The 10,551-nt window shown below is 40.0% G+C and overlaps 1 protein-coding gene across 1 annotated transcript; it reads left to right on the top strand.

Annotated features, from left to right (window-relative positions):
• Positions 1 to 226: 226 nt before the first annotated feature.
• sox17 (SRY-box transcription factor 17) lies at positions 227 to 2,283 on the top strand. Its single transcript, XM_079662013.1, has 2 exons — positions 227 to 717; positions 1,065 to 2,283. The coding sequence occupies exons 1-2, from the start codon at positions 417 to 419 to the stop codon at positions 1,937 to 1,939; spliced, it is 1,176 nt and encodes a 391-aa protein (XP_079518139.1). The 5' UTR covers positions 227 to 416; the 3' UTR covers positions 1,940 to 2,283.
• The last annotated feature ends 8,268 nt before the right edge of the window (positions 2,284 to 10,551 follow it).

The raw sequence follows: 10,551 nt of genomic DNA, 5'->3' as shown, positions 1-10,551 counted from the left end.
CACTAAAGCATAGTAATATATAGTTTCTTGCTATCAAAATCATATTAATCTAATTACTTGTTTTTCGGGTTTTGCATTTGTTTGAAATCTCACTGCGTCTCTCCTTAAAGGGTCTCTGCGCCTCAGACAAGGGTCGAAGGCGGGCTACTCCAACTTTTTTACACCTTTGTTGTGGGCACTCCCACCCCATGGTGATTGGCTGCCTGTGAGTTTATAGCGCAGCAGCCTTCACATCCAGCGCAGAGAACTCGGTACAGTTCAGTCCATGCGACTCCTGGAAGTGCTTGATGGATGGGACTAATTACTTTCCAACTCAAACGCAAAACAAAAACCCTTGTATAGTTTTTCTGTAGGTGGTTTTCAGTTGTAGTGTGTTGCTGCCCGGTGGCTCTCCAAATCCTCCCATCTGGACAGAGATGAGTAGTCCCGATGCGGGTTACGCCAGCGACGATCAGACCCAGGCAAGGTGTACGATGTCAGTCATGATGCCTGGAATGGGACACTGCCAGTGGGCCGACCCCCACAGTCCTCTCGGGGACACCAAAGTTAAAAGTGAGCCGTGCGCATCCAGCTCCGGGAGCCAGAACCGCGGCGGCAAGACTGAACCGCGGATCCGACGGCCCATGAACGCGTTTATGGTGTGGGCGAAGGATGAGCGCAAGAGACTGGCGCAGCAAAACCCGGACCTGCACAACGCGGAGCTGAGCAAAATGCTGGGTAAGTCACTTTTATTCCATCAATCTCGTGATATGTGCCAGATATCTTCAAGTTCAGTGTTATTATTCTTATTGGCTTTTGTAATTTAGGATACGTTATTTGAGTTTTATGTCAACTTTTATGGATATTCCACTCAAACAACAATTATTTCTCAATGAGTGCAGTGGTTGTTATGGCAGCAGGTGATGTCCCCATGTTATTAAAAGGGACTGAGTTAAGCTCCACATTTAACCTCAAAAACCTATCCCTGCCCCCTGAAATGGCAACAAGCTATTTTAGTGTGCATGGCCAGACTGTACAGTATCTGCTGACATATCATTGATGTGCACTCTCCTCTTGACCTGCAGGGAAATCATGGAAAGCCCTTCCTGTGACGGAGAAGCAGCCCTTTGTGGAGGAGGCCGAGCGGCTGAGGGTCCAGCACATGCAGGACCACCCCAACTACAAGTACCGGCCCCGGCGGCGGAAGCAGGTGAAGAGGATTAAGAGGCTGGACTCTGGCTTTCTTGTCCACGGTGTGTCCGATCATCAGGGCCCGTCCATGTCAGGGGACGGCAGGCTGTGCGTGGAGAGTCTGGGCCTGGGCTACCACGAGCACGGCTTCCAGCTTCCCCCGCAGCAGCTCAGCCACTACCGAGATGCTCAGGGTCTTGGGGGCCCCTCTTATGAGAGCTACAGCCTCCCTACGCCTGACACCTCTCCTCTGGACGCTGTGGAGTCAGACCTCATGTTCTTCCCTTCACATTCACAAGAGGACTGCCACATGATGCCTGCGTATGCTTACCATTCCCAGGCGGCAGAGTACCAGTCCCAGGACCCTCACTCTAACCACCATGGCAACCCCAGACACCCCTCCTCAGCTCCAGAGCAGCCCCCTTCCTACATGGGATGCCCTAACCCTCTGGCCATGTACTACACCCAGCACTGCAGTCCCAGCCAGGCCAAGCGGCACCCTGGTGGGGCAGGGCAGCTCTCCCCCCCTCCTGACTCCCACCCTCACTCAGCAGACAGCGTGGAGCAGATGCAGCACTCTGAGCTGCTGGCCGAGGTGGACCGCAGCGAGTTCGAGCAGTATTTGAGCTCCTCTTCGGCACGCGGGGACATGCCAGGCTTGCCGTACGGGACACACGAGGCCGGCATGCAGGGACCTGAAAGCCTCATATCATCGGTGCTGTCAGACGCCAGCACAGCTGTGTATTACTGTAGCTACAACAACTCTTAACCTCCTGCTGCAAGGACACTCGACCTGACCTCAAATCTCTGTAGCTAAATTTGAACAAATATGTTTTTTATTCTACTTGTCACTACTAGCCTGTCCTTCTAGGCCCCCTGACTGATGATTTTTTTTTAAATGCCACTTTGGAGAAAGCTGTTGTACTGTATCTGTGTAAGAATAAGCCATAGACCATTTCAAACACTGAACTTTTTTTCGTCCTTTTGCAGGGATATTAATTAATTTTGTGATAATAAGTATTGTACAGTCAATATTCTAAAGTTTATGTATATACTGAAGGTGTTTTTTATACTTTTTTTTGCACTTTTGACAAATAAATTTCGCAAATAGAATCATCCTCTCTTGTATTTATTATTTGAATTGTTTCTACATTTTGGAAAACATTCAATGACACTTACTTTCATATGTTTTCATAATTAATTTTGTTTATTTCATGTAGTTTACTTTCTAAATCAAAATCAGCTCAAAGGAAACGATTGGATTTTATATTGAAATTAAAGAACAAATACATTTTTCAGACGTGTTTTCACTCACCACAGCGTTGCCGTTCATTCAGTGTTACCTCTGTTGGTTTTTCCCACTTCCACATGGAGCATACATTGGCTCCCGGCAGCACCAGTTGCTCACCTGGAAGCGGGGCATCGGAGGGCCGCGACCCGGTTTCCTGGCCCAGTCAGAGTGGAGGTAATCTCAGGGTCCGTGTTACACATGGCGCCTTGTTTTCGCAGCATGGGAGAGCAGTTTATGCTCCGGACATCCTGTCTGAAAAATATTTAGTCTCTTCTGATTAATGGAAGCGGTCATTAAAATTCACTGTGTTGTACTACACCTCTTTTAACAATGGTGACACTTCATGTGGTGTATTTTCACAGCAACATGACACATAATTAAATCGAGCTATGGCATAGCAATGACATCAGGTTGTTATTTCAGTGCGTATACTAAATAATACAAACATCCACTAACTACAGTCTTTTTCTTTGTCATACATCAAATGTATCAAGTACAAATCTTTAAGAGATCAGATCAAACCTTGACGATAATTCATGGTATTTATAGCTGAAGAAGAGTCCCGTTTTATAAATAGTCTTTCCCTATTCTAAAAGGAAGAGGTTCTTCTCTCAGGGGTCATTCACCCTGACCTCTCGATCCATTTTTAGCACTACAGAGGAAACGTGTTCCAGAGGTGTATATATTCACGCGCTTTGTTCGTGCTGATGTTTGAAATATTCGTTTATGTAGGCGAAGAAGTGGTTCCACCTCGAGGTAAATATCTCTGGCTCTTCTTGTTGAATCTAAATAAATACATATGTATGTCCAAACAGCTAGCGTTTTCTGACTTCCACATACCTTTCTGAGTGTGTTCACCCTTAACACGAGTGAGCTGTTGTTACGTATTTACTTCCCTCGCACACAAACTAATATACCTTCAGGCCGTGCTGAGCAATCCGCTGTAATTGATGTGAATGTGTTTAAAAACTGTCTGCAGCTGAGTGGCAGGTTTATCCTCCCTGTTGTTACGGCTAATGGGTGCATAACAACAGGCTCAGGCCACGATCCCTGAGGCATCAGCAGAGTGGGTGGGGGTCACCTGTGCATACTTAGGGAGAGGCAGACCCTCCATGTCAGCCATGATATTATCTCCCCACGCTAACTGATCAGGGCTAATTGACGAGGAAGAGCTCACTGTTTAAGAAACAGGAAGGTGTTGTATTAAGTATGTTGGGAATTTTAACATGAGAAGTTTACTGCTGTGGGAGGAAAATTATCAAAAGTACATTTTGTTTCTCTCTTAAGGTGCTTAAGGTTTAATTTGTCATAAAAACAAAAAATATGTTAAATTAAATGCAGTATGGTTACTCTTAAGACAAGAAGGAAATATGAAGGTACTAGGTAAGGTTAAATGCAAGTTTAACTTTCAAATTATGCAAGCACCACATGCTCAAAATAAATACTAAAATAAATTAAAATCACAATTTATAAAACACACAAACATCGTATCAACACATACGTTTTTTAAGTTATTTCCACACGGATGAGGAAAATAACAATTCAAATGTGACTGCGGTATTTGTAGTATTTACATTTGCATTATTTAAGCTGTAGCACTGGTATGTTTTCAAGTAAAAGCAAAGAGTTCAGTCAGACTAGAGACAACAGTGTAATACTCATGAAATTTGGCCTCCCATGGTGTTCCTATTGCTGCCGTATTGTGTGTGTGTGTCCCGGGGCCTGGCTGCCAGCAGTCTGCAGAGAGCCACCCAGAGATTACAGCAGGACGGCCGGCTACATTAACACTGCAGCACTTAATCAAGGCACTGCCCTAATCTCATCTCAGGTAGCTACACACACACACACACACACACACACACACACACACACACACACACACACACACACACACACACACACACACACACACACACACACACACACACACACACACACACACACACACACACACACACACACACACACACACACACACACACACACACACACACACACACACACACACACACACACACAACCAATATCAGCTGTATTTGACCAATTTAGAGGCAAGCACAGTTCCCTCAGAGGGCTTATAAGTATGTATACAGTCATGCTAGCTGTGGTTTATGTGCTGTTTATCCTAAATAAACACTGATTGTACATCCTCTTTATTAACTTCTTTATTAACTGGACCCAGGTGCAAACAATTATCACTAATTGGTTTCTGTGTCTCCAAATATTAAGCCATTTCAAAAGAATGATTTTTAATTTGGATGCAGTTGAGAAAAGGGTTGTGTTGACTTAGGCAATAACAACAAAAGTGCAGGAAACATTAATCAAATAAAAAATGTTCTCCAGAACTCATTAATAAAATTAATTACTTAACATCTTCTAAAGCATGTATTGATGGCTGACTAGCATGTATAGCTGTATGTATTCTACAATCCTCCCATTAATGGATAGTAACTTATCTAAGGATAGGTAAATTCATTATTTATTATTAATAAGGCCACTCGTTAAAATGTAAAAATCCTTAAAAGAAAGTGGTGCCGTATTCTCTTAGGAATGCCAAATCTTTTTTTTCTACTTTTTCTTTTTATGATTGCGAATGTAAAATCAAAAAGGAATTTAAAGTCATCTCATCGGGCTTTGGGAATCTGAACGGTTTATTTTTAACTATATTTTATAATATTTTATAGACAATATTAATGATTGAACTTTGGAAAAAAGTTAATCATTAGTGAATATAGTGGTTCGTTAATGTCAACTGGGAAAAACAGGCATCTTAGCAAATAAGTCAATAGAACAAGTCTGATAATTCATTCATTCTATGCTGAAAGGTCAACAAAGCTTGACTCAAGTTTCTATTACAACAATGCTCATAATAAAACCACAAAATCTGTGTCTGTGTTTGGAGCGTGTTTGGTTTCATCATAAATGTCACCCAGTAACGCCCAAATAAAAATTGCTCTGTGCAAACTAATCGAGGTGAAGATTCCTTTGTCCAGTGTCAGAAAGACACGGGCTGCGAGGGCACAAACTGATTAAGTCATTGATAGTAGATTGCAAATACAGCATGTGAGACAGCTGCAGGAGAGGGTGTGTCTCTTCTCTAAAGCAGGGCTGGTTGCTCATAATCCCAGGCATATGCTGTCCCGCTCTGGCCTGATGGCTTTTATGGTCTCTGCCAGTCACACCATGGTCCAGTTGTGTTCCCACTATATATAGTGGATCCAGTCAATCTCAACTGCGCACTGTCCGTGACTCAATAGTTTATTTTTCTTGTGATTCCAGCCCTGCTTCTGTCACACATTAGGTTATAAATAGTTGTGTCGGGGGTTGATATATTCAACAGGTACCACCACTTTTTATGGCAAGTCCCAGCTGATGTGTTAAATTGACAGGGATTATTCACAAATGGTTTTATTTTTGAAGGCATGACTGCTTGGCTCGGTTACCTGAGGTGCAACATTTGCATTTTAAATTGGAAAAAAAAGTTGTTTATTAATTACTATTGCATCATATATTTAACTTAACTTTGAAGTTGCTAAAGGAAGCAAAAGAAATAGGTGAAAGGAAATCATTGAACCCCCATTTAATAAAACTGTAGAAAAGTGTAAAAGTAGATGCCGATGATAAAAAGGTCACAAATGAGTAGTATAAAAACAAAGAGATTATAAAAGGGTTTCCTGGTGCCAGTACATTTTTCAAGCTGGCAGACACATTTGTTCAGTCAGGAATTGACTCAGCGAGCTGAATCGACTCCAGGCCTCTCCTGATCAGCTCAGAGCTCTCCGTTCTTTTGTTTGAATCCCCTTGTGGCATTCAGGACCATTTTTAGCTCGTGTCAAGGCGAGTAGTGAGTATAAGATGACTACATCAGCAGTCAGTTTCCTCTCCACTGTGTTTTTCTTTGGGAGGCTGAAAGGTGTTGGCAGAAAGCAGCCCCACTTTGCTCACTAAGTCTTGTGTCCTCTTTGTACAGGATTCCCTGTTGGCTTTGGTCCTTCCCTTCTGAGTAAACGACGTGTAGTCAAAGGAAAGTGAGCAATGTTTTTTAGCACCAAAGAACACTGTGTAGCCTACTCTGACTAACTAGACATCCTAAATTACTAACTTAAGTTTGTCACAGCAGTTTTATAAATTGGGGGGGGGGGGGAAGCAAAAACTTTGAGTGTAAAGATCGTTTTGACTTTAACATAAAATAACAAAATACAAAAATATATTTAAACCATCTCTAAAGCATGAACACCACTGAGACCGTCTGAAAAGTAGTTAAGAAGAAAAGTTGGAATACTTTGCTAAGCTAGGAGCAGAGGGAAAATGTTTGGCATAAAAGACATGCAAAACTGAAATAGCTAGCTCAAGTAGCATGAGGGAAACTGGTGAAATAACTAAAAGTAGCATAAAGATGAAACAGATGAAATAGATAAACTTTTTGAATAGGTTGAGCTAAAAACTTTTTAAAACTAGATTATAATACATGATGAAGCAGGCTAGTTTAAAAACAGATACAAAGTTGAAATAGTTCGCCTAAACTTAAGTATAAAACAGATGAATTAGTTAGCTAAAGTAATGAAAACACATGGAATTATTAGCTAATGGATATTAGCTAAAATTCAATGATTGAAGACTTTGATTAAGGTGACAAAGCCAGCAAAAAACAAAATGTAGGCTAATGGGTAGCCTATACTTGAATGAGCTACTCAGCTAAAGAAGCCTAACAGATAGGCTAAGTGGTTGAACAAATAAATAATTATATGTAGGCCTACTGGCTAAAATAATGACTAAACAGTTTAAATGTATAGTTAGCTAAAAATAAATAGATAAATGGTTCAACTATGTTGGTGTGAATAATTCACAGCATGTTAGACAACAACATTTGCAAACAAGTTATTTATTTGATTAAAGGTTAGGCCCTAGGTGACAAAAATAATTAAATGAATGACATTTAATTTGAAGCTCAGCTGATGTGCAGTTCACAAGATAAATATGGACCATTGTCTCTTTATGTCTTTTTTATTTTTGTGGATCTTTGAATCCACAGTGCACCTGTTTTCACTTCCTCGTTCCGATGACTTCTGTTTGCTCCATCCATGAAAGATTGTCTGGGAACATCCTCTGTCCGAGAGGAAACCATGCTCTGTGAAATTCACACCATTTTGGGAATCACCGGTTGGACTTCCTAAAAAATAAAAATACATAAAAATATGGTCTAAATTAAGGGAGGAGAGGGCAAAGTGTCATGACCCAGGTCAACTACCCTTTGTTGTCTCTTTGTGTGTGTTCTGTGTGTGTGTTCTGTGTTCTCTGTGTGTGTGTGTGTGTGTGTGTGTGTGTGGGTGTGTGTGTGTGTGTGTGTGTGTTCTGTGTTCTCTCTGTGTGTGTGTGTGTGTGTGTGTGTGTGTGTGTGTGTGTGTGTGTGTGTGTGTGTGTGTGTGTGTGTGTGTGTGTGTGTGTGTTCTGTGTTCTCTGTGTGTGTGTGTGTGTGTGTGTGTGTGTGTGTGTGTGTGTGTGTGTGTGTGTGTGTGTGTGTGTGTGTGTGTTCTCTGTGTGTGTGTTCTCTGTGTGTGTGTGTGTGTGTGTGTGTGTGTGTGTGTGTGTGTGTGTGTGTGTGTGTGTGTGTGTGTGTGTGTGAGGGAGCGTGAGTTTCGTGTGTGAGCAGCTGATACATTGTTTTCCTCATTAAATGAACTTGACAACTATATTTGCTGTTTTTCAAACTAGTTAATGAAGTTGACCTATTCACCATATTTGTTTGAATTGTTTGCTATTATTTGAATTTAAATTGAATGGTTTTTTTTATATTTTGTTGTTCAAATTTTCTTTCCACCTTTTGTTCAAGATACCATGTTTGATACTGGATCATGGAAGATTTCCAAGACTTATTTGTAGATATTTATTTAATGTACTGTATTTTTGACACACTTTTGTATTATATGGCACCTTCTTAATTAAAACAAAAAACAAAAAAAGCATACCATTTTAAATGAACCTGATTTACCTGACAGTTTTATGATTATTTATGTGTTTCGGACTCAAAATATGTTTTAACACCCTCTGTTTGAAGCCGGGACAAATGTCTAGACAATGTTTGATATTTTTCTTTTTCAATAATACAATCAGTCTGAAAGCTGTCTCTTACACAGGAAGTGTATTTGTGCTCATGTTGTTGGATTATGAGCTTCAAACAAATATCAAACAGGTTACCACTGAAATAGCAAACAGTCCACTTCCAGTTCCCCAAAAGCTGACGGTGTTCCTCCCACTGCAGCTCCTGTCGCCTCTCTGAAGACCAGTTTGTCCCATCAGGTCTGTACAACCTGTAACACTCACAAAACATTTTAATTTCCAAAAAATGAAATTCTAACTTAATGTCCTTAATTTCAAAGTTGCTGGAATGGTTGTGTTTCCCAGATACAAACCATTGGTTGTGATGTCAGTTGTTACCACCAGGGGTCAGCTGTGCACAGGACTACAGGAAGCTTACTGTGAAGTTCAATCTTTGGTTCTGTAAAAAAAGTCATATTTGAAAAAGTTATGGATTATGTGGTAACTTTAAGAAATACAATAACATTATTTATCTGTTTAAATTGATATGAAAAGTATTTGTATCTCTTTACACAATCAATGAAACCATTACATTTTGTTTTTGTTTGGCAGGTGCAAAACATTTAGCAGTTTTAATTATTTAATTAAGTTTTAATTATTTAATTAAGTATTGAATTATTAGTGTGTAATAGCAAGGTCATTCATGATTTCTTAAATGTTAATTTATTAATTAAATATAGGATTATAATCTGTCACATTTATAATAACTCTGATTAATCAACTACCAAATTTGAGTAACTTTCTTTCTTGCATTATTACATAACCTCTCCTCATGTAAAACGATGGTTCTTTTCTGGAATGGATTATTGAACTCTGGGAATCTCACATGGCAACCCTTTCACAGTAAAGGCCCTGATTACTTTTGGTTAACCTTCATTTGGGTAGCTACAGTACGTGCTGCTTCAGTGTGAGGCCATGTGATCCTGCTGTGAGGCAGTATGGATCCAGGTGAGGTGATTTGGCTCAGTAATCCCAAACGGAACTCCTGCTGTGGTCAGGCACAGTTGGGTATTTCAAGACATGTCATGAAAACGTTTTGTTATGGTCCGCTGTAAGTCCTCTCAACCATGTGACAACTATCATAATTACATAATGGGTCATAATATCTCATAATAAAATGTCATAACTGGAAATAATGTAATCAAGTCATCAAATAAGCAATGTTTCAGCACAAAACATAATTCTAATTTAAATATCAATAATTCTTTAGAAAACAATTACAAGAATAATAATAATATTTCTAACGCTTCAGATGGATAAGACCTTTTTAAAACAGCCTAACAAAATAGCCAGGCTTACTTCATAATAAGGGACCATTTTTTCTGTCTTTTGCTTTATAAACTGGGACGTTGAACCCATTACTGATTAAATTACTGTGCAGTAAAAATGATTTATTTTCCTATTACATAGTGATTTCTTATTTTTCCTGCAGAGATCCTCTCCAGAGTTACTACTTTATTCATATTATATTCAGAGGGGTGTGAGTATGTGTGTGTTCAGTATCAGGGGGGCATGTGTACTCGGGCTGCTTATAAATGATTATCTGATGACAATTACTGCTTGATCTGCGGTGAGGACGGTAGGCAATATTTCTAACTGTTTGAAGTCTGTATTGATTGGGTTTTATACAACTCTTCTTTCTTTAGTCTTACAAAGGGGCTAGTTGATGGAATTGTAGACCCAAGTCCTCTTACAATGTTGTTATTTGACATACTTTAGCGATACTAAATGTTGTAAAAATGAGGGGGAGGTTATGGCTGACAAGTTCATAAATACATTATTTTATTGTTTATAGTAGAAATGCTGTGCTCATGGGAAGACAGACAAAATAACTACAACCAAGGAAACTAAAGAAGATTAAAGTACCTCACATGATGTAGGAGTAAGAATGGGCAGATACATCCTAATGCACCAATATCAGAAATGCAAGTATAAATACAGCTCTTGCATGGAAACAGGAAACAATTTGAGACCTAAAGACATTCATATTTTAA

This window comes from Notothenia rossii (genome assembly GCF_949606895.1).
Source record: "Notothenia rossii genome assembly, chromosome: 12".
NCBI classification, from domain to species: Eukaryota; Metazoa; Chordata; class Actinopteri; order Perciformes; family Nototheniidae; genus Notothenia; species Notothenia rossii.
Note: the sequence above shows the minus strand (reverse complement) of the source record. Positions and strands in the feature narration are given on the sequence as shown.